The sequence below is a fragment of the Petaurus breviceps genome, unplaced genomic scaffold (genome assembly GCF_028583685.1).
Source record: "Petaurus breviceps papuanus isolate PSGF00001 unplaced genomic scaffold, PetGlider_PUasm1.0 91023, whole genome shotgun sequence".
Lineage (NCBI taxonomy): Eukaryota > Metazoa > Chordata > Mammalia > Diprotodontia > Petauridae > Petaurus > Petaurus breviceps.
This window is the reverse complement of record NW_027187398.1, coordinates 754,557-779,651: the sequence shown is the minus strand read 5'-3', so window position 1 is coordinate 779,651 and position 25,095 is coordinate 754,557. Positions and strand designations below refer to the sequence as shown.

At 38.6% G+C, this 25,095-nt stretch overlaps 1 protein-coding gene across 1 annotated transcript in view; it reads left to right on the top strand.

The window, feature by feature from the left end:
• SKA2 (spindle and kinetochore associated complex subunit 2) overlaps positions 1–25,095 on the top strand; it is a 52,015-nt gene that overhangs the window by 18,519 nt on the left and 8,401 nt on the right. Inside the window, 1 exon segment of the mRNA XM_069078014.1 lies at positions 18,005–18,094. Within this exon segment, the coding sequence (XP_068934115.1) occupies positions 18,005–18,094 (90 nt within the window).

Below are 25,095 nucleotides of genomic sequence, written 5' to 3'. Positions count from 1 at the left end.
GCTATGGACATTTGTTGCTTCTCCTAATTTAAGGTTTGGGGTTGGGTTTTTTTTTAAGTGATTAAATACTAAAATACATAGAATCTGTATGAGTGGTCTCATGGAGGCAGAGAAGTTATTCACAAAGATGAGTACTAACCCCTATGTTATCTAGATACATTGAGTCATAATAAGATGTTTGCATTTAGGCAGACCAAGTCAAGAATTTGGCCGATGATTACTAAGGACATATTTTGGAACAGTACATTTATTAATTATCTACACTGTTCTAGGTTCTAGAGGTACAAAGACACACAAAAAAAGAAACAATTCCTTCCCTCAAGAAGCTTATATTCTAATGGGGGAGGCTATTATGATCCAAAGGTGATAGGTTTTGAACTGAAAGAGACCTTAGAAACCATCTGATCTGGAAATAACTTGACCAAGGTTACACAGAGAGAAAGCAGTGTTGAGAGTCGAACCCTGGTCTTCTGACTCCAAATTCAGCTCTCTTCCATTGTGTCTACAAGTGAATAAACATAAAATGTACACAGTCATTTCAGGAAGGTTTGTCAGTTTCTTGACCCTTACATGTAGAACAGGATAAAATGAAATATGATGTTTCAAAAGGTTTAATCATGTGAGAAGAGGGAGAACTTGAAATGAAGGAAAATGCTTCAGTAGACAGAGGCATTTGTGATTGAAACTAACGTGCATATGCTAACTAGTTACAGTTTTATACATTCTGTGTAAACACAGGATTTAAAATGCCAAATTCATTCCCCTTGGTTATAAATTTTAGTGGGAAGGAGCCTCTGCCCACTCACTTCCACTTTGGTAACACCATTTATCTGAATGGCATGCAGGAAACCCTCTAGCACCTGAGTACCTCATTGCTTAACATTTCAGGTAAGTACAAAAGTATCTCTTGTAGACCTGAGAGATAGACAAATAGATTTTATTGAGGGCAATAAATGAAATTGTAGGTGATGTGTACCCCTCCAAATTAGCTACATAGAAACTACAGGCAGTCTACAATTTATCAGTATTGAATGCATATTTCTTATAAAGAGTAGCTTCCCAAACCAGGAGACCGAATTCTGCTTGTGCCCTCGAATACTATAAAGAACACAAATGCACATATCTGTGTTCTAATTTCAGGTCTCTGACTGTTTTCTGTGTGTTGATATGCAAGTTGCCAAAACTTTTTTTTCTTTATAAAAATAAGGACAATGACCCTTACAATTCTGATTTGTGATTCTAGGGTCAAATCCATCATATAGCTGTACTCTAGCAATAGGAAAGTAGCTCTCTCATCATTTCTTTGAGAAAATTCTGTGTCGGGGGAGGTCTCTTTCCTCTTTGAGTCCCAGTAACCAGAGAGACCCTATCACCATATCCCTAACCCAACACATAATCTTTCAGGGGAAACTCCTACTATCTTCCTGTATCAACCCAACAGGAGCTTGGGTTGGGGAATTCAGAGTGATAGAAGAGAGGGAAATAAGGGATAGTTGAGGGGAAAGGAGTTTTCTGACAGTTCAGATTTGGGAGTGGAGTCATTTCCAAGACGGTGCATAGAAGAGACCCAGGGGCTGGGAGTTGGGGAAGGAGGAGTACAACTGAGTTTCCAGTAATTGTTAGCATTGGAAAGGGGGAAAAGAAAGAGGTGGAGATTCCCCCAGTGGTGGATAAGTTCCACCACTTAAAGGGCATTTTTTTGTTGGGCCATCAGCTTCAGTTCCCTAGACAACAGTAAAGGAAGATGAGAGAGCATAAAGATATAGTTCACTAGAAGAAAAGATTGAACTTTTGTTTTCTAGATTTACTTTTAAGTTGGATTGATTTTCTTAGGCAGGCTATAACTATTGTTTGTTCCCAAGTCAAGTGTTCCTAAGCCAAACCTTGCCCCAAATTTTTTCCATCTGACCACCTTTTCTCACATAGTTAATTACTACATACTTTAGTAAGCAGTACACTACATTAAGTGTGTTTAAAGCTTGACATGAAATATATAAGCTTATGAAATATGCATTATAGTCTTAATGCATACAGCTCAGACCTCTTAACTGACTTTCCTCAACTGTCCTATGACTTTCAAGATAATTACTTTATATTTTACAAAAATTCATTTGTTTTCCAAAGTAATTCCTAAGATATAAGACTTGTTAGATCTTAAATTAGCTAATCCTTAGGGCTCCCCAAATTTATTGCTATGGACTTTTAAACCATTTGCCCAGGCTTTTCAATGAATTTTTTTCTCTAATGATATATACTGCTGCTTTTTATCCCAGTTTTACTAAAACACTATAATTCCTAAATCATGTTAGGAGGTTTTCTTGGTATTACTTTAGCTATTTTAATGTACTATCGGGGTTTTTTAAAGGTCCTAATAGTTATTAAAATGGAGAACCAAAGTTAATTAAGCAGTAACTGCCATCTCACTGTTTTACAAGGCAATTATCTAGCTCCCAAGAGTCTCATTTATACCAGAGAGGGATATTTGAATGAAGTGTAGTGGCAGTATCATTAGTTTAATCTACTAAGCAGTCTGAATTATTATGTAATAATCAGTTTGGGGAATGTCATGATTGGTCAATTATAAAATTGAGTTTCCTACTGTGTAATTTAAAAATACATTTCCTGTTGATACTACCAGATCCTAGAACCCTATCGATATTGTCTCTGCTGTGTACATAGCCTTGAGTAGTGCAATATTGCTTATAGGGTTTTAGTGTTTGGAAAGAACAGTGGCCAGGCTGAAGAACTGATAAAGAAGATGCCATCCTCCTTGATTAGAAAAAACAGAATTGTAGCTAGCATTTATTAATACAAATCAAATTAAAGAAAATGTCAAATGCTTGTACTTTTGTTGTTGTTAGAAGGCCACAGAATCACAAAATTTATGAATTGTATAGAGGGCCCGTATCTGAAAAATAATCTTCCCTCACCCCACCCGCAATTGCAATATACCTGACAAGTGGTAAATCTAGCCTTTGTCTGATGAGCTCCAATTAAGGTTAGCCTGCTACTTCCCAAAGTGGTCCGCTTCATTTTTGGGTTCCTCTAATTACAAAAAAGTTTTTCCTTATATCAAACCTGAAATTGCCTCCTAGCAACTAATACTTTCTCTTAGTTCTCCCATCTGGGACCAGATAGAACAAGATAGGTAGACTTTTACAATTTTAAAGATGACTATCATGTCCCCTAGGCCTAATTTCTTCAGCCTAAACATCCCCCATTATCTTCACCCAGTCTTCATACAGCTCAGGTTCTTGCCCCTTCAGTGTTGAAATTGCTTTCCTCTGGATGCTCTCCATTTTGAAGTGTGCCCAGAACTGAACACAAAATTCCTTATGTAGTCTGAATAGGGCTTGAGGTCTGAGCATAGTATATCAGGACTAACACCTTATTCTTGGAAATTATGCCTCTCTCTCAATGCAGCTCACATGTTCATCATTTTCTTTGTAATACAATTTTTAAAAACAAACTTTTTATGTGCTAGTTTGTAATTGAATTGTCAAAGATCAAGAATTCCTTGTGGAAAAGGCCTTGGAGACAATTTATAACCCTGTCATTTAAAAAACTTATTGATAACTTTTGTTTTTATATCACTCACATTTCCCAATATATCCCTGAACCTTCCTTTCAGAGAGCTCTCTTATAACCAATTTTTTAAAAGGAAAAAAAGTTCAGCAAAACTAAATATCAGTCAAGTCTTATATTATATTCCATATTCTACATCCATAGTTTCCCACTTGTGCACTGAAAGGAGTAAAGCTAATTCTTATATCTCTTTGAAGCCAAGCTTATTTATTATAATTTCACAGCATTCAATTTTAATTATTTTGTTTTTTTCCCATTTGCATTGTGATAGTAACATGTGATATATCCTGATCCTGCTTGTTTCATTGTGCAATAGTTTATAATGTCTTATGCTCCTCTGTATTAATCATATTCACATTTCAGTTTCTTAGAGCATGATAATATTTTAAAATTTTATTGTAAATCATGGTAGCATATATTTAGTACTTTAAAGTTTACAAAGTGTTTTATAAATATTATCTCATTTTATCTTCACAACAACCCTGGGAAGTACATGCCATCATTATCTACATTTTATAGATGAAGAAACTGAGGCAGAGAGTAAGTGTGACTTGTCCAAGAGTCACACAGCTAGTAAGTGTCTGAGGCTAGATTTGAACTCAGACTGTTAGAAAAGATTGTATATGAAACTTCACTTGTCTTACTAGAGAGGTGGGTAACATGCTTCATCATTTGTTTTCTAAAGTCATGCTTGATGTTTAGATTCTTCACAGTTGCTAAGTCTTTCAGAGTTGTTTTCTTTTACATTATTATACTTGTCTAAATTGTTGTTTTTGCTCACTTCACTTGGATTTAGTTCATACAGATCTTCCCAGGTTTCTCTGAATTTGTCATTTTTGTCATTATTTATAAGTATGGTAATAATTGATTACATTTGTATGCCATAATTTTTTTAGCCATTCCTCATTTTATGGGCATCTACTTTTTTTCTATTCTTTGCCACAACAAAAAGTATTTTAGTATGTATAGAGCCTTTCTTTTTGTCATCGACCTCCTTGGGGTATGTACCTCAATGCAGGACCAATAGGTCAAAGGGTATGACTGCTTAAGTTGTTCCTTTAGTACAATTCCAAAATTTCTTTCCAGAATAGTTAGTCTAAGTCACAGCTCCACAAGTCACATATTGGTGTGCCTTTCCACACTTTCTCCAACATTGACTATCCTGTCTTTTTGGTCATTTTTATCATTTTAGAGATGGTGAACTAGAACTTCAGACCTACCTTGTCATTTTACAGGTGAGGAAACTGGTCCAATCAACAAAATATTTATGGATCTGTGATCTCATGGGTTTGGGAGATGCTTCTACCAATGCAGATCATACCCCATCTGTTCCTACATATCCTATGTGACTCTTGTCTTGTCCATGTTTTCCCAAAAGGTCACCACTTAAGAGTCCATTCAATATGTTGGAGACCTTCTAGCATCACAAGGGTACCAGTGGAACCCTCTGGTTGTTCATCTGTTATGTTATTAGCCAACCTTGATGCCATCCTTTATTAAATGGCTGTTATGTACAAAACGCTGAAGGCCCAGAGATGAATTACTTGCCCAAATTGACAGTGAAAGAGAGAGTTAGAATCTTGAACTCGCCCTCTCTCAGCTATTTGCTGACCAACTTTATTGCCAGTGAGGCTTTTTTTAGTCACATTGGACTTCTATGAGATTTTTGTGATTATGGAGCTAATATGTTTATTTTTTAACTTTAACATTTTTTAGTTTAGTTTTAGCTGCTATTTCACTAGAAGTATAAACTTCACAAACTTTATTTCCAGCAACATATTTAGATTTTGCCCAAGTTAAAATGTTTCTTTAATCCCCTCTTGCTTCTCACTGAGAATGACTGCAGTCAAGCAAACGGTTCTTCATTTCTCTATTCTTAGCTCCAGTTTATCGCTCAATTCTTGGCATAATTTGCTGTTCCCTGTCTAGTTGCTTCTTGCTCTGTCCTTCATAGCCCATTTGTAACTCTGCTTCTGCTGTGAAGTCTTTTCTAAACACAAGTGTAGTGGAGATAATGAGACTAGTGCAATAATTAAATGCAAGAATAAATCCATTAAAAAAAAAACTATCAGTGTTTGTTGCTCTGGCCTAACTTAAATGTTGCTAGTGGACAAGCATTATTTCTTGATTCCTATTGTATCCTTTTATGCTGTAAGTGCCTACCTAACAATTGCAGGTAGCTGCCCCTGAAACCACTCACTTCAGAGAGAGGACAGTGGTTAATAAGTTTATTCTTTTTGAATTTTTAAGTAGAACTGTAATGTGTTAAGTAGTTTTTTTTTTAATCAGTCTAAGTTACTGCTTCATAGCTTGATTTTAAGGAAGCTTAAGATGGAAGTGGTAGTTTCAGATGCTATTGGAAGTCCTAAATCCTAAACTGTCAAAAAGTTTTGGTAGTTTTTGAACAAAAAATGTTTGTTTAAAAATCTACCATAACAAGTCTAAAAGTACTGTGCAATAATGCATGTGACTTTCAATTATATATAGTATTTTGACAGTTAAAAATCCAAGGGAAAACTATTATTATACTTTTAACTCATCTTAAAGAACTGTGGCATGATGAAGAAGCTCACAAAGTTGAAGATTCTGTCTGAACACTAAGCCAGGGCTCTACATCTCGTAGAAACAAGGATAAAACACTTATTAAGAGGCTGTTGAAGAGCATCCAAAGGAAGTGTCCTTCAGGGTGCAGTGTACTCTGGTTTTATGGCTTTCTTGGAGCTCACTTAAACTTTCATCATCCCTCTGGAGCACTACCTAACAAGCTTGATACCCCTACAGAGGGCTGTCCCTCCCTGGAAGACTTCCCCCTCAAATCCATTCTTTACACCAAGATAACTTTCTGAAAACCCTGGAGCATGTTGGTCCCAGCTCACTTGAGTCCTCAAGGGTGATTGGCTAGGACTGTATAGACATTTTTTCAAGTCACCTAATTTTGATGGCTAATACCAGAAGCAGCATAGTGAGGTACCTCTGAAACTGGAGGCCCTGCATCTGGAAATGATCTGTGAGGTAAACATCCTGACCTGAATGAAGGATAAGTCTGAAGTCAAGATCCTCGATCTTGTCCTGAAGCTTCAAGAAAAGCTCATTCAAGGTCAGACTCACTGGCTCTTGGTGAAGGAGGAGATGCTTCAGCAGGTGGGTCTACATATTGACACCATCTTTAGTTTCCTGCCTGATGACCTGCAGGACGTCCTGGCACCCCTAAGATCACCCTGCTGCACTGGCTTCCAAAGACTCCCAGTTGGGAAGTGAGGGGGGAATAGAGGTTGCCCAGTCCTGCCAAATGGGAAGCTAGGTGGTTCAGTGGATAGACCACCAGGTCTGTATTCAGGAGGACCTGAATTCAAATCCAGCCTTAGAAACTTACTAGCTCTGTGACCTTGGACAAATCACTTAATCTTGTTTGCCTCAGTTTCTTCATAAAATGAGCTGGAGAAGGAAATGGCAGACCCCAAATGGGGTCACAGAGAGTTGGGCATGACTGAAATTTGAACAACAACAAAAACATCAATTAAACATCTGCTGTGTGCCAGGCACTGCATTAAATGCAGTGGATATAAAGGCAAAATACAATCCTTGTTCTCAAGGAGCTCACAGTCTAATGGGTAAGACAACATGCAGGCACTTATGTATAAACAAGCTATAATAGGATGGATTGGATATAATCAACAGAAGAAAGGCGCTAGAATTAAAGGGGAATGGGAAAAAAAACTTCCTTTGAGGGGGAGTTTTAGCTGGGACTTGAAGGAAGTCAGGGAAACAGGAGGCAGATATGGTAAAGAAAAGAGCATAGGAAACAGCTAGTGAAAATGCCCTGAGTCAGGAGATGGCCTGTCTTGTTCAAGGAACAGCCAGGAAGCCAGTATATGGTGGGGCATAATGTGTAAGAAGACTGGAAAGTTAAGGGGGAAGGTAGGTTATGAAAAGCTTTGACTACTCAAGGGTTTATATTCAGTCCTAGAGGTCATAGGGAGCCAGTGGTGTTTATTGAGTAAGTGGGTGACATTGTTAGCTTTTTACTTTAGGAGGATCACTTTGGCAGCTTGAGTGAAGATGAACTGGAGTCGGGGAGAGACTTCTAGGGAGACCAACAAGCAGACTGTTTCAGTAGTCCAGGTATGAAGTGATAGAAACCTATTCTAAGGTGGCAGCAGTGTCAGAAGAGAGAAAGGTGTTTAGTAGAGGTAATGTGAAGGTAAAATTGACAGGCCTTGGCAACAGATTGGATAAGGAAGATGAGAATGAGGAGTAGAGAATGATACCTGGGTTACAAACCTGGGGAATTAGGAGTATGGTAAGACCCTCAATAGTAATAGGGAAGTTAGGAAAAGGGAGAAGATTTTGGGGAAGAGATGATTTCAGTTTTGGATATATTGGGTTTAAGATGTTTATGGGACATCTACTTTGAGATGGTACAATAGACAGTTAAAGACAAGAGTCTGGAGGTCAGCAGAGAGATTAGCGCTAGATAAATATATTTGAGAATCAGCATCTGGATGAAGATTCCAGCAAAGGAGACTGAAAAGTTGATAGGAGAAGAACCAGGAAAGAGTAGTGTCCAAAAAACTTAGAAAGAAGAGTGTCAAGGATTAGAGGGTGATTTACAGTGTCAGAAACTGTAGAGAGGTCAAGAAGGATGAATTTTTTTTTTAGGTCATTACATTTGACAATTGAGAGATCCTTGGTGACTTTGGATGCAACAATTTCATTTGAATAATGAGGTCAGAAACCAGACTATAGAGAATCTTTCTTTTAAAAAATTTTTGATTTCTAAATTCTCTCCCTCATTGAAAAGGCAAGTAATTTGTTATAGGTTACACATATGTTGTCATGTAAAACATAGTTCTATATTAGTCATGTTGAGAAAGAAAACACAGACCAAAAAAAAAAAATCCCAGAAAAATAAAGTTTTAAAAATGCTTCAGTCTGCATTCAGACTCCATCAGTTCCTTCTGTGAAGGGAGATTGCATTTTTCATTAATAAGTCATTCAGAATTGTTTTAGATCATTTTATTGCTGAGAATAGCTAAGTCTATTCTTCAAAAGTGTTTTGCTTCTGACTGTCACCTTCCCCAATCTGCTGTCTCTTCTATTAACTCCCTTACTTCTCTTAAAATCTTTCCCTCATTTCCTTGTAGGGTAAGATAGATTTCTATTCCCAACTGAGTATGTATTACTTCCCTTTTGAGCCATTTCTGATGGGAATAAGGTTCAAATGTTCTCCATTACCCTTCCAAGGTCCCTTCTGCTGTAAAAACATTTTTGTGCCTCTTTTATTTGAGATAAGTTTACCCCATTCTAACTCTCCCTTCCCCCTTTTCCAAGTTAATACCTCTTTCACCCTTTAATTTTATTTTCTTCGATATCCCATCATAACCATCACTCTTTCTCACCCCTTTATTTTATTTTGGATATCATTCCTAATAGTCCACTCGCAGCCATGGTTTCTGTCTTTGTATACTTATCCTTCTGACTGCCCAAATAATGATAATGTTTTTAGGACTTAAAAGTATCATCTTCCCATGTAGGAATGTAAACAGTTTAACTTTATTGAACTCCTATGATTTCTCTTTCCTATTGACATTTTTATGTTTCTCTTGAATCTTATATTTGAAAGTCAGATTTTCTTTTCAGCTCTGATCTTTTCATCAGGAATGCTTGAAAGTCCTGTATTTCATTAAATATGTCCATTTTTTTCTCCTGATGAATTATACTCAATTTTGCTGAGTAGATGATTCTTGGTTGTAATCTTAATTCCTTTGCCTTCCAGAATATCATATTCCAGACCCTCCAATCCTTTATAGTAGAAGCTGCTAAGTCTTGTGTTATCCTGACTGTGGCTCCACAATATTTGAACTATTTCTTTTTGGCTGCTTGCAAATATTTTGGTCTTTTGCTTGGGAATTCTGCAGTTTGGCTATAATATTCATGGAAGTTTTCTTTTTGGGATCTCTTTTAGGAGATGATTGGTGAATTTTTTCAATTTTTATTTTGCCCTCCAGTTCTAGGTTATCAGGGCAGTTTTCCTTGATAATTTCTTAGATTTTTAGATTCTTTTTTTAATCATGGCTTTCAGGTAGTCCAAAAATTCTTACATTTCCTCTCCTAGATGTATTTTCCAGGTTAATTGTTTTTCCAATGCAATATTTCACATTTTCTTACATTTTTCATTTTATTTTATTGTTTCTTTATGTTGCATGGTGTCATCAGTTTCCACTTGCAGAGTTCAGTGAGTTTTTGTACCTTCTTTTCCATTTGTCCAATTCTGAATTTTATGGCATTCTTCTCTTCAGTGGATTTTTGTACCTCTTTTATTTTACTATTTGACCTATTCTGGGGGTTTTATTTTCTTCAGGATTATTTTTGTGCCTCTTAAAAAGCTGTTGACTTTTTTTCACGGTTTTCTTGCATCACTCTTACTTTTCCCAATTTTTCCTCTACCTCTCTTGTCTGATTTTTATTTTCAGTTTAATATTTTTTTTTTCATTTTTCAAATGCTTTATTCAATTCCGATCTATATCATTCGTCTCCGCCAGACCCTGAGTCACAAATTCCCTCCCTGTCCCTCTCCCACCTACCACCCCAAAACAGCAGTCCCACAGGACATCCCCTCCTCCAATCTGCCCCCTCCCACATCCTCTCCCATACCCTCCCCCCCCCCCCACCTCCAGTAGGGTATGGTGGATCTCCATGCGCCAGTGCCTGTACATCCTATTTCCCAATTACATGCAAAATTGTATTAATAATAGTATATATATATATATTTTTTTTAAACATTTAATTTTAAAACTTTGAATTCCAGATTCACTCTCCTCCTCCCCCTCCAACACCCCCCACAGGGAAGACAAGCAGTTCAGTATAGGTTGTACATGTGTAGCTAATGCAAAACATTAACATAGTAGATATATTGTAAAAGACTGAGACTGACTACATTTCCCTCCCTCCTATCCCACCTCCCACCTGCTCTATTCTCTACTTTGATCCTGTCCTTTTTTTTTTTTTTTTTAGCCTTTTGGAGGGCAGTTGGGGTTAAGTAACTTGCCCAAGCTTACACAGCTAGTTTTTTTGTGTGTGTGGGTGTTAAGTGTCTGAGGCTGGAACCAAACTTGGGTCCTCCTGACTCAAGGGCCAGCGCTTTACTCACTGTGCCACCTAGCCGCCACAATCCCTTCCCTTTTCAAAAGTGGGTGGCTCCAACCTCCCTCTCCCCCAGCCTGGCCTCCCCTCCATCAACCCCCTCCAATTCCCCTTCCCGCAACTCTCCTGTAGGGTGAGACACCCCATTTAGTGTGTATTTCATTCCCTCCCCAGCCAAATTCAATGAGAATAAGGTTGACCCATTCCCCCTTGCCCTCCTATTCTTCCTCTCCATTGCAACCACCCTCCCTTGCCTCTTCTACATGAGACAGTTCACCCCATTCTCTCTCCCCATCTCCTCTCACCACATTTCCTCTCTCACCTCTTAACTCCACCCTCCAAGTATCATCCCTTCCCACCAAATTGGCCCTGTGCCTTTTATCTATGTATACCTGTAAATATATATACACACATTCACATATGCATTCATATGCCCATATACCCTGCTATATAGGCATATATATTCCCTTCAACTATTTTCACACTGAGAAAAGTTTCATCAGTTACAATCATCATTTTTCCATGTAGGAATGTTAATAGTTCACCTTTGATAAGTTCCTTATGATTTCCCCTCCCTGTTTACCTTCTCATGCTTCTCTTGCTTCTTGTATCTGAATGTCAAATCCTCTATTCAACTCTGGTTTTCTCATCAAGAATGCTTGAAAGTCCTCTATTCCACCGAACGACCACACCTTCCCCTGAAACATGACACTCAGTCTTGCTGGGTAGGTGATTCCTGGCCCTAATCCCAGTTCCTTTGCTCTCCGGAATATCACATTCCAAGCCCCTCGATCCTCCAGTGCAGAAGTCGCCAGATCCTAAGTCATCCCGATTGTGTTTCCACAACACTCAAATTGTTTCTTCCTGGCTGCTTGCAATATTCTCTCCTTGATTTGTGAATTTTGGAACCTGGCTATAATATTACTAGGAGTTTTCTTTTTGGGATCTTCTTCAGGAGGTGACCAGTGGATTCCTTCAACCTGTATTTTGCCCTCTGGTTCTAAAACATCAGGGCAGTTTTCCTTGAGAATTTCCTGGACGATGATTTCTAGGTTCTTTCCCTGATCACGGCTTTCAGATAGTCCAATAAGTTTTAAATTATCTCTCCTGGACCTATTTTCCAGGTTAGTGGTTTTTCCAATGAGATATTTAACATTGCCTTTTATTCTTTCATTTGTTTGGATCTGTTTAATAGCATCTTGATTTCTCATAGAGTCATTAGCTTCCATTTGCTCCAGTCTTATTCTGAAGGAATGATTCTCTTCAGTGAACTTTTGAGTCTTTTTCCATCTGGCAAATTTGGCTTTTTAAGGCATTCTTCTCCTCATTATCTTTTTGAGCCTTTTTTTTTTTTTAAAGCAATTGGGGTTAAGTGACTTGCTCAAGGTTACATGGCCAGGTGTTTCTGGGTGGGTGCCAAGTATCTGAGCCTGGATTAGATCCCAGGTCATCCCGACTCTGGGGCCAGTACTCTAACTTGCTGTGCTACCCGGTCGCCCCACTTGAGCCTCTTTTGCCATTTGACTTAGTCTATTTTTTAAGGTGTTATTTTCCTCAGTCAGGCTGTTGACTCTCATTTTGTAATTTTCTTGCATCATTCTCATTTCTCTTCACAATTTTTCCTCTACTTCTCTTATTTGCTTTTCAAAATCCTTCTTAAGGTCCTCTATGGCCTGTAACCAGCTCATATTTTTCTTGGAAGCTTTTGGTGCAGGAGTTCTGACTTCACTGTCTTCCTCTTCTTCCATGCTTTGATCCTTTTTGTCCCTAAAATAGGAGTCTAATGTTGGATTTTTTCTGTTTGCTTTGCTTCGTTTGCCTGGTCATGTTGCCACTCAGTTACTTGACTTTTGGGCTTTTTGCCACAGCAGGACTCTGCTACCAGACAGGGGAGCTTCCGTACCAAATGCTGGAGTTTTCTCAGCTGTAGGAGGTATTAGTTGGGTGCCTTTTCTGAAGCCTCCATATGCTTCTGGCAAGCTGGTCACACACCCCAGGATCTCCACCCTAGACTGCAATCCAGATCCAAGCAGGTTACAGCAAGAGCGATTATCTCCCAGACTAGTCACTTGGTCCCCCTGCAATCTGCAGGCCAGGAGCTGAAGCTGCCACATGGCGGTGGCTGCACCATAGCCCTCAGCGGCTCCTCATATCCTGGGTGGGGAAAGCCGAGGCACTCCCAGCTATTGGGTCCCAAAGTCCACACTGCACTGACCTCTTACTTTGTCCTTAGCATCTATGTGTTGATAATTCTGGACCACCACAGCTGCTGGTGATCTGAAGTCCCTCCAGCCGGTGGCTGGTCAGACCCGCCCTGGGGCTAAAACCTCTGGTTTGCATGGGGCTGGGGTCGGCTCCCAGAGCGCTATGCTGGCCAATTCGTGCTGATCTGCCGGGCTATCCTCAGCAGGAGGTTAGCTTCTCTGTGTCATTGTGTGGGTTCTGTAGCTCCAAAGTTTGTTCAGAGTCCCCTTTTCTGTAGATTGGAGGTGGTGAGAGCTGGAGCCGTGTGGAGGACCTCTTTCTACTCTGCCATCTTGACTCCGCCCCCCTCTTGTCTAATTTTTAACATCCTTTTTTTTTTTAAAGCTCTTCCAGGAAGTCTCTTGGGGCCAGAGACCAGTTTGCATTTTTCTTTAAGGCTTTGGATATAGCTATTTTGACATTATCTACTACTGAGTTTGTTTTGATCTTCCCTGTCACCATAGTAACTATGGTCATGTTCTTTGTTGTTGTAGTTGTTGTTTGCTCATTTTTCCAGGCTATTTCTTGACTTTTTACTTTAAGTTAAAAGTTGGGCTCTGCTTCCAGGGTAGAGAAGGCACTACCCCAAGCTTCAGATTTTTCATTCTGCTGTTTTTAGAGTTAGTTCAGGGTATCTGTAAGTTTTCAGTTCTTCCAAGATGATATGATGTAGTTACTGTTCTCCTGGACTGTTCTCTGTTCAGTGAGCTACCACAAGCACTGTTTTCTGCCCTGCAACTATGACCAGAGTCCCCAATGCTCTGTGGCATGCTTCAGTATGCTAGTGCTCCTTTTCACCTGGGGACTGCAACTTGGAACTGCATATGGGCAGTGCAACAAAGTCTTGTACCCAGTGCCAGCAAAGGATCCTCTATAATCTCCTTCTGTTCAGTTATCTGATCCCCCCATACCATGGACTGAGAGCTCCAGAAACCTCTGCTGCCAATTTAGTCCCCTTCCTCTCTAGCCCACCACTAGCTTTCCAGGTCATGGCCTATGCTAGACTGCGCTCCACTCTTACCCTAGTGAGACAGACGTTTCCTGCTGACCTTCTAAGTTGTCTTGGGCTGGAAAATTGTTTTACTCTGTCCTTTGTTAGTTCTGTCACTCAAGAATTCATTTTGCAGAGTTAAAAGTTATTTGCAGGGGCATTTAGGAGAACCCAGGTGAGTCCCTGCCTTTACTCTGCCATCTTGGCTTTAGCCTAGAAGACCTTCAAAAAGAGTTTATGCACAAAAGGGAGGAAACATGTAGGACAATAGTTAATGGTGATGAATGGATCAAAGTGAGGGGCTTTTTTTTTTATTATTATGGGAGAGATATGAGTATGTTACTAGGAAGCAGGGAAGGAACCAATCGTCAAAGAGAGACTGGAGATGATAAAAGGGAACAATCTGCTGGAGAAGGATAGAATGGAATCACTTCATTGCCTTGAGAAGGAGGACTATCCCATTAAGTGCAACAAAGGTGAAAGTGGAAATAAGTGGCAGAAGGCATCTTAGGAAATGTTAGTTGAGAAGAGGAACCTCTCAGTCATTAGCCTCAATTCCTTTTAGTGAAATATTGAGGCAAGGTTCTCAGCTGAGAGGGTTGGGAAAGGGTGATCCATGGTAGAACTTTGAAGACGGATAAAAAGGTCTAGAAAATCTACTCCCGTTGAGTCAGATAGTAGGTTAGTTAGGGAGGTGTAAAAGCATTGCCTTGTAGCAATGAGATTATGTCACATGAATTTGTAGTGGACCTTGTTAGTGTAGTTTCCTCATTTTTTGTTGAACATGAATCTATCCTTTTTTTTCCTTTCATACTTACCACCTATATACTTGGGTATAAAGTATATAGTTGGGCAATTACATCAATAAATTTTATTAATGATTGGTATTGTGAATGGTGTCCAAGTATAACTTTGCACAAATTTCAATTCACCATGGCGTCTTATTTCCCATAAATAGCAGTGAATGAGAGACATCCAAAAGAAAAGGTTTCAGTTTGATGCTAAGGAAGGTATTACTGATTGACTTAGTAAAGTTATGCTCTTAAATTAATAATATTAATATGTAATAACACTTGTCCTCAGGCAAACTTAAATTCAAAAAGAAAGTTTACTTGGAAAGATCATTCGTTTTATCACTTAGAAAAAAATGTTTTGAAAAATTTTCCTGTAACCTATTTTACTTCACCCTCATCCCTAAAGTGGTGAGAAAAGTAGAAAATAAAAGGGAAAACTAGAGGAAAAAAAGGTTTTTTTAGCTCTAGCTTTCCCATTTGATTCATTTAACAAATATTTATTTTTGTTATACACGTACTCTATAGCAGAGGTCTTAATCTTTTTTGTGTCATGGACCCCTTTCACAGTCTGGTGAAACCTATGGATCCCTTCTCATAATGTTTTTAAATGCATAAAATATACAGGATTACAAAGGAAAGCAATTATTTTGAAATAGTTATCAAAATATATTTTTTTAAAGTTCACAGATGCCAAGAACTCCTTATCTATTAGAATGAACCCTCTTTAGATGATGAGAAAGGACATTCAGTTTTTTTTTTTAACTTGATCTTATTTTTATGAATGTTTAGTTTTTATGTCACATTACTTTTGAAATCTATCTTTCCTCCTCTACCCATTGACCCATCTTTTGTAATAAAGATTTTAAAAGAAAATAGTTTTAAAAAGTGGTTCAGTAGAACTAACCAGTGTATTGGCTGTGTCTAATAGTATATATAGACAATGTTCCATGCCCATAAGTCCTACACCTCCACTATGAAAGAAAGGTAATTTTTTTTTTAGCTTTTCCCCAGAGCCATGCTTGGCCAAGATGATTAGCCATCATTGTTTCTTTCTTTTCATTTCTTTCCCTTTTCTCTTTCTTCCACCCCTCCTCTTTTTCTTCCTTCTTACTTTGATGTCATGAATATTTGAATATTTTTCTCCTGATTCTTTTTACTTTATCTGCATTAGTTCATATTTCCCTGGATTCTTCATATTCTTGATTTCATACAGTTCAGTAATATTCCCTTATATTAATTTACCAATGTTTGTTTTGCTCTTTCCCAATTAATGTGTACATACTTTATTTCTAGGTCTTTGCTACTTGCTACAGGAACAACATTATTTTCTGTTACCGCCTGAGTTTTTTCTCTGTTAAGTTATTGAACCTTTCTCCCGCCCCAATTGCAGTAGTTTTTCCCTTTTTGAGCACAACTAGCAGTATAGATCTCCTTGCCAGACCATATAGATCATTGTCACCCAAAATTTTAACTGTTGGGCTACATGTGTAACATGCAACCCTTTAAGATTTTTTATTGTTCATATTATGTTATACTAGGCTCTCTCTATAAAAGAAAACAAGTTAGTAATAGTTTTCTTGGTTAATAATAGTTGTAAGTCTATCTCACACCTATCAGATTGGCTAATATGACAAAAAAAGAACGACAGATGTTGGAGAGAATGTGGGAAAATTGGTACACTATTACACTGTTGGTGGAGTTGTGAACTGAACCAGTCATTCTGGAGGGCAATTTAAAACTATGGCCAAAGGGCAACCAAACTGTGCATACCCTTTGATCTAACAATACCATTACTAGGTCTGTATCCCAAAGAGATTATAAAAAGGGAAAAGTACTTACATGTGCAAAAATATTCATAGCAGACCTTTTTGTGGTGGCAAAATATTGGAAATTGAGGGGATGCCCATCAATTGGGGAATGACTGAACAAGCTGTGGTATATGAATGTAATGGAATACTATTATGCAATAAGAAATGATGAGCAGGCAGATTTCAGAAAGAAAGATTTGTATTAACTGATGAAAAGTGAAATGGGGAGAACCAGGAAAACATTGTGCATTGTATCAGCAACATTGTATGATGATCAGCTATGAATGATTTAGCTCTTCTCAGCAACACAGTGATACAAGACAAGTATAAAGGACTTATGATGGAAAATGCTATCCATATCCAGATAAGGACTCTGAATGCAGATTGAAGTATACTTTTTTCACTTACTTTATTCTTTTTCATGGTTTTTTTCCTTTTCATATGTTTTTTCTTTTAAAACTGTGATTAATATGGAAATGTCTTACATGATTGCACATATATAACCTATATCAAATTGTCTACCATTTAAGGAAGAGGCGAGGGGAGGGAGGGAAAAAAATTTGGAACTCAAAATCTTGTAAAAATGAATGCTAAAAATTGTTCTGACATGTAATTGGGGAAAAAATTAAAATACTATTAAAAATAGTTGGTGGGGGGTAAGGAGAGATGGGAAGAAAATTTTATTTAATTCCCCATAATGGAGAGTAGCTTTCTCCTTCACCTTGACTCTCTCATTCCCCCTGCCTCAAAAGATAATACAGTATTTGCTGTGTCTGAACAATTTATTTTAAACTTTTTTTTCCTCTTAAAAAGAGAAAGTATGGGGGTGACTAGGTGGTACAGTGAATAGAGCACTAGCCCTGGAGTCAATCAGGAGGACCTGAGTTCAAATCCGGCCTCAGACACTTAACACTTAGCTAGCCGTGTGACCTTGGGCAAGTCGCTTAACCCCAATTGCCCTCCAAAAAAAAAAGAAAGAGAAGGTATAATCCCCTCTTGTATAATATAGTCCATGTTGATCTATTCTGATAACATGTTACCTAGAAATTTTTTCAGGTCCTAAATATACAGCATAAAGTTTTAAATGATTTAAATTTGGAAAGATTGAGGGGAGGGCTTGTTTCTTAACCATATATCGTTCCAACAAAAACAGAATATAGTTAGCTGGAGAGTTTCAGTATTTCTTGGGAATTTTTGAGTTCCTTCCTAGTTCACAGGAAAAGGATATATATAAATACAAAAATATGTAACCTTACAGTGACTTCTTATACCACATTGTTTGATCTTTTCAGTCATTGTTTTTCTGTGTTGACCTTTCAATTACATATAATATTTTAACCTTAAGTTAAAAATCTAAGGGAAAGGGAGGAATGGGTAATAAAACTATGTGTTTATGCTTCATAAATTAATACCTTTTTGTCTACTCTTGCATGTCTTAGTTCCAGAAAGCAGAATCTGATCTGGATTACATTCAACACAAGCTGGAATTTGAAGTCAAGAAAAGTCTTCCTGATGATTCGTCAGGAGAGGTAACCTATACAATAAATGTATTATTTTAAAATATTTTGAAATAAGATATTACTTGTGGCTGTTAGGTCTTATGGCATATATTTTGTTGGTAATACTGACTGTTTAACAAGCCATTTGCTCCTGTGAAATTGTAATTGTGAAGGTTCCTTCCAAAAATACCAATTTTAGTCCTACACAAAAGTCACCTCTTGTCCAAGTCTTCCAGTAAATTCTCCAAAGGAGGTCAATCTAACATACAGGGACCTTTTTCACTTTCCCTTGAGAGATATAGTGGAAAGAGAAATGATTCTGGAGTCAGAGGACTGAGGTTTCTAATATTGTCTCTGACTTACTACCCTGTGTGATCTCAAGCAAGTCTCTTTCCTCAGCTCTTTGGGCTTCAGTTTCTTCATCTCTAAAATGAGGGTTTTGGTTTAGATGAGAGGTGGGGAACCTGTGATCTTGATGCCCACATGTGTCCTTGGTCCTTGGGTGCAGGCTTTTGACTGAGTCCAGGTTTTACAGAACAAATCTTCTTATTAAGGGGATTTATTCTGTGAAGTTTGGATTCAGTCAAAGGGCCGCATTTGAGCACCTAGAGGGCCACATGTGGCCTTGAGGCCACAGGTTCCTCATTTCTGCCTTAGATGGTTTCTAAGGTCCCTACCAGTTCTAAATTTATGATTTTAGGATCAAGAGAATACCAGTGGGATGCACAGGCCATTTGTTCTTTTTTCAAGCATTCTTTTCTTTGATAACATCCTCTACTCTATTTCTCCTTTAATAGTTTATTATTCTAGAGCTGTGTCCTTCAATATAATCTTGAATTTTGAGTTGTAGTTAGTAGTAGAGAATGACAGGATATATGTGATTGACAGAAAATACTTTCTAGAGATAAGAAAACCTATGAGTACTGAATTATATTGTCCCTGCAGAAATAACAGGGATTAGAAATGCAATCTCTGAGATGGACAGGGCTCTTGAGATTTAATTGGGAATTCAGTAGGCCTGATTTTTCTTCACTGCTCCCTTTTTCGTCTTTCTTATGACTCTACCTAGTTGTCTTGGCTGAGTGGTGGCTCCTCATAATTTGTATGGGGAGGGCTGTGTATTATAGTGGAAAAAACACTGGATTTGAAATCAGAGGATCTGAATTTAAATATAAGCTCTCTTATTACCTATACAACTGGTCAGTTCATTTCTCTGGGGCTGTTTCCTCATCCATAAAATGAAGTTGGATAAGATGAGCTTCTAAACTTTTCTCTAACTCTTAAGTTGAGTGATCTGGTCCATTCTGTCTTTCCTGTTTCCTTCATTCTTCTTAGAGAATTGGTATGTCCTCAGTATTTCCCCCTTTTCTTTCACTGATTATCTAATGCCACCTTACTTAAGCAATCTTATTCCCGTTCATAGACATGCATCCTTTTTTTTTTTTTAAAGACCAAATGTGTGTTTATTTCATTAAGAAGCAGGTTTGTAGAAGATGTGGACTCAACTATGAGAAATAGCATTCCAGCACATCTTTCTGATTCAGTAGTGGGCTCTTTGGTGATAAACCTCTCAGAATAGTCCTCTTACACTTGGAGCTTTGCCAGCTTGGCAGAATCTGCCTGACATGGGGCTCTGCTGATGGCTTAGGGGCACTTGATGCCATGGTGAGACATTGAGAAATGCATGTAAACATGATCAGACCCCTAAGCTAGCTTTTGGTTTTCAGCATTCATTTCTACAAGATTTTGAGCAAGAAATTTTCTCCCCATCTCTCCCCTATGTAGCCCTCACCCCAAGGTGGCAAGCATACTGAATACCCCTTCCCCAATCTGCCTCTCTTATATCCCCCTCCTTCCTTTCCCCTTACTTTCTTGTAGAGCAAGATGGATTTCTATACCCCATTGCCTATACATCTTATTTCCCAGTTGCACGTAAAAACAATTTTTTAACATTTGTTTTTAAACTTGGAATTCCAGATTCTCTCCCTTCTTCCCTCATCACCCATCTCCACTGGGAAGACAAGCAATTCAATATAGGTTATATATGTGTAGTTATGCAAAACATTTCTGTCATAGTCATATTGTGAAAAACTAACTATATTTTCCTCCATCCTATCCCACCCCCCATTTATTCTGTTTTCTACTTTGAGCCTGTCCCTTTCCTAAAGTGTTCACTTCTGACGACCCTCTCCCCCAATCTGCCCTCCCTTGTATCATCCCTCCCTCTTATCCCCTGCTTTCCTGTAGGGTAAGATACCCAATTGAGTGTGTATGTTATTCCCTCCTTAAGCCAATTCCAATGAGAGTAAGGTTGATTCATTCCCTTTCACCTCCCTGCTCTTCCCCTCCATTGTAACAGTTTTCTCTTGCCTCTTTTATATGAGATAATTTCTCCTATTCTATCTCTCCCTTTCTCCTCCCAATATATTCCTCTCTCACCTCTTAATTTTATTTTTTAGATATCATCCCTTCATATTCAACTCACCCTGTGCCCTCTGTCTATGTATACATATACACACACATACACAACACACACACACACATATATATATTTTTTCCCTTCAACTATCTAATGCTGAGAAAAGTCTCATGAGTTACAAATATCATCTTTCAATGTAGTAATGTAAACAGTTCAGCTTTAATAAGTGCCTTATGATTTCTCTTTCCTGTTTACTTTTCATGCTTTTCTTGCTGCTTCTATTTGAAAGTCCAATTTTCTGTTCAGCTCTGGTTTCATCAACAACACTAGGTGGCGCAGTGAGTAAGAGCACCGGCCTTGGAGTCGGGAGGACCCAGGATCGGTTCCAGCCTCAGATACTTAACACCCACACAAAAAAAAAAACTGGCCATGTAACCTTGAGCAAGTTGCTTAACCCTTATTGCTTTAAAAAAAAAAAAAGAATGCTTGACAGTCCTCTATTTCATTGAATATCCATATTTTCCCCTGAAGTATTATACTCAATTTTGCTGGGTAGATGATTCTTGGGGGGTTTTTTTTGCTTTTTGGAGGGGGGAAGGGAGGGTAATTGGGGTTAAGTGACTTGCCCAAGGTCATATGGCTAGTGTTAAGTGTCTGAGGCTGTATTTGAACTCAGATCCTCCTGACTCCAGGGACGGTGCTCTATTCACTGCTCCAACTAGCCACCCCCAGTTCTGCTTTTTAAGGCATTCTTCTCCTCATTGGCTTTTTGGGCCTTTTTTGCCACTTGAGTTAGTCTATTTTTTAAGGTATTGTTTTCTTTAGTATTTTTTTTTGAGTCTCCTTTAGCAAGCTGTTGACTTGTTTTTCATGATTTTCTTGGATCACTCTCATTTCTCTTCCCAATTTTTCCTCTACGTTTTTTACTTGATTTTCAAAATCCTTCCTGAGCCTCCTCCACGGTCAGCAACCATTTCATAATTTTCTTGGAGGCTTTTGATGCAGGAGTTTTGACTTTGTTGTCTTCTTCTGATTCTGATTTGATAGTCTTTGTCACCAAAGAACAACTCTGTAGTCTGATTGTGCTTCCTCTGTTTGTTCACCTTGCCAGCGAATTGAGCTCTTTGCCACAGTAGAACTCTGCTTCCAGAGTAGAGAGTGCTGTGTCCCGAGTTTCTGGGGCTTTGTGCAGCTGTTGTCAGAGTGTCTTCTAGGTACCTGCCTCAGAACTGTGAGGAGGATGCCCTCTCCACAGATGTCACAAGCTCTGCCATACCAACGCTCCTCATCCCAGGACCACCACCCAAGACTGAGACCCAGATCCAAGCAGGGCAAAGCAAGAGAAAAATCCTGCCTCGGTACCAACAAAGAGATTCTTGCTGTTGACCTCTGATCAGCCTCTTGGTCCACCCCACTGTCTTTGGGCCTAGAGCCCCAGAAACAAACACTATGCTGCCACAGCCATCACCTCCACAGTTCCCCAAGGGCAGGGGCCAGACTGCATCTTCTCTCACCCAGGTCCAACAGTTTCCCCAGTGACCTTTTACTTTCTTTTTGGTGTTTATGGATTAAGAATTCTGGAAACTGCCACAGCTGCCAGTGATTCAGTCACCTGAGGTCTGCTCCAGCCAGTCTGTGCCGTTGGTCTGTGCCAGCATGGCCCACACAGGACTTTGCTCCACTCCCAGCCTGGTGTGATAGACCCTTCCTGTCAGCCTTCCAGGCTGTCTTCAGCAGGACGTTTGTTTCCCTCTGTCATTTTGTGGGCTCTGTAGCTCTAAAATTTGTTTTAAGTCATTTTTTACAGCTATTGGAGGTGGTTGGGGCACGAGCTCGAGCAAGTTCCTGCTTTTATTCTGCTATCTTGGCTCCACCCCCCAACACACATCCTTTTGTTCTTTGTCTCCCATTTCTTGCCCTGTAATGTCAGGAAAATTTCTCCATCCATCTTCTCTTCGTTGTATCCGTGAACTAAACCATCATCCCCAAAGAGCTGTTAAGTGTAAAGTAAAGAGCGGTGTCAGTGACAACTGGATCAAAGAAAAAAAGCTGCGTCTTCTCAAGTGAAATTAGACAAGATTTAAAGAATCAGTTCCATTAATATAAGAGACTCTTGAATATATCCAAAAGACTTTAGAATCTCCACAAAACTCTCCAGCTATGTAATCCATCTAGATCTAATTAAATCAACTTCTTCCTTCCTCTCTAATCTCCCCTAACCCCCAACCTGCTTCTTTGTAAAAATGGGTAATCATAGCTATAGAATACTGCATAGAATGTCAGACTTTTAAAAATATGTTGTTTAGTTTTGTGAAGTTTTTTCTTGCTTCCTTTTTTCACACTTTATTATAAGAGTGACTCTCTAGGGATGGGAAAGGAGAGATGCAGTGGGAATTCTAGGTGATTTTAAAAGGGATTTTTAAAAAATTCAGGCATCAGCATTTAAGTAAAAGTTCATTTGTGGTTTTATTTAGTTACTAGTATAGCAACCACATTTTCCCCTACTAATCCCCATTGAAGATGTATATTATTTCATTATGCTCTAAGAAATGATGAGCAGGATACCTAGTTAGAAAAACCAGAAAAGACTTACGTGAACTGATGCTAAGTGAAGTAATCAGAACCTGGAGAACAGTATATACAGTAACAGCAATATTGTACAATGATCAACTGTAAATGACTTAGCTATTCTCAGAAATACAATGATCCAAGAACTTATGATGAAAAATGCTATCCATCTCCAGAGAAAGAACTGATGGAATCAGAATACAGATCAACACATAATTTTTAAGAATTTCTTCTATTGCAAGTCACTTAACCTCAATTGCCCTGCCTTCCCCCTTCCAAAAAAAGACCAAAAAAAAATTTCTTCTTTTTTTGTGGGGTGGGGTCTGGTTTTCTCTCACAAAATGACAATATGGAAATATGTTTTGCATGATTGCACATGTATAACCTATATCAGGTTGCTTGCCTTCTCAATGAGGGAGGGGGAAGGAAAGAATTTGGAACTCGAATTTAAAAAAAAAAACTGTTAAAAATTGTTTTTTATATATAATTGAAAAAAAATAAAATATTTAAAAATATTCTTTAAGAAAGTATAGTATTAGGGGCAACTAGGTGGCACAGTGAATAGAGCACCAGCCCTGGAGTCAGGAGGACCTGAGTTCAAATCTGGCCTCAGACACAACACAAAAAACTAGCCATGTGACCTTGGGCAAGTCACTTAACCCCAATTGCCCTCTAAAAAGAAAAAAAAAGTATAGTATTAGAGAAAGGGGCAGAGTCAAGATGGCAGAGTAGAAACAGGACTTTCAAGGGGCTCATTCTCCCACCTCCTCCAATTCATATAAAAAATAACTCTGAACAAACTTTGGAGCTAAAGAAGCCACAAAATGCACAGAGAAACTAACTCCCACTGAAGACAGCCTGGCAGGCTGGCAGGAAGTGGCCCGCACAGCACACTGGGAGCCATACCCAGCCCCGGAGAGACTGAGGTTTTAGCCTTGGGGCAGCCACCACCACCTGCTGACTGGAGGGACTTATGATCACCAGCAGCTCTGGCGGTTTCCAGAAATATCAACCCATAGATCCTAAGGACAAAATGAGAGGTCAGTGCAGTGTGGACTTTGGGACCTGATGGAGAAGGCCATATTTCCTTAGGGTATCTAACATGGCTTCTATCCTTAGCACTATACTGAAACTACTTTTTTTTTTTTTAAAAAAGCAAGGTTGAGTGTCTGATTGCTACATCCAATGTATTTTTCTCTGTTCTTATTTTCTTTGACTTCTTTTGCATTTAGATATTGTTGTATCACTCTCTTTCTTAAAACTTTTTCTTGCCTTGGTTTTTATGACACTACACTATTCTGTTTTTCTAACTTCCTTTTGTTTCTTTCAGTGCTCTGCTTCCTACTCTTAACTTTGGGCATTCCTAAAGGCTTAATTCTTTTTTATTGTTATTTTTTAATTCAGTTTTGTTTTCAGTTCTGAATTTTCTCCTTCTTCTCCTTCCTCCAATCATTGATAAGGCAAGAAAAACAAAGTTGATTACAAATACACATAGTCTTGCAAGACAAATTTCCCACCTTAGCCATGTCCCACAAAAAAGCGAAAAAATTATGCTTCAGTCTGTATTCTTGAGTCCATCAGGTCCCTATATGGAGGTGGCTAGCATGTTTCCATGAGTCCTTTGGATTTGTGATTAGTCTTGTGTTGATCAGAGTTCCACAGTCTTACAAAGTTGATTATCTTTACAATATTGCTTTTACTATATAAATTGTTCTTCTGGTTCTGCTTACTTCACTTTCCATTCATGTAAGTCTTCCCACATTTTTCTGAAATCATGCCCTTCATCAATTCTTTGGGGGGGGGGGGGCTTATTTTTTGGAGGGCAATTGGTGTTAAGTGACCTTGGGGTCACATGACTAGTTTTTGTGTTAAGTGTCTGAGGCCAAATTTGAACTCAGGTCCTCCTGACTCCAGGGCTGGTGCTCTATTCACTGCACCACCTAGCCACCCAACCCCCACTTCATCATTTCTTAAAACACAATAAATAGTATTCCATCATATTCCTATACTATAACTTGTTCAGCCATTACGTAATTGATAGGCA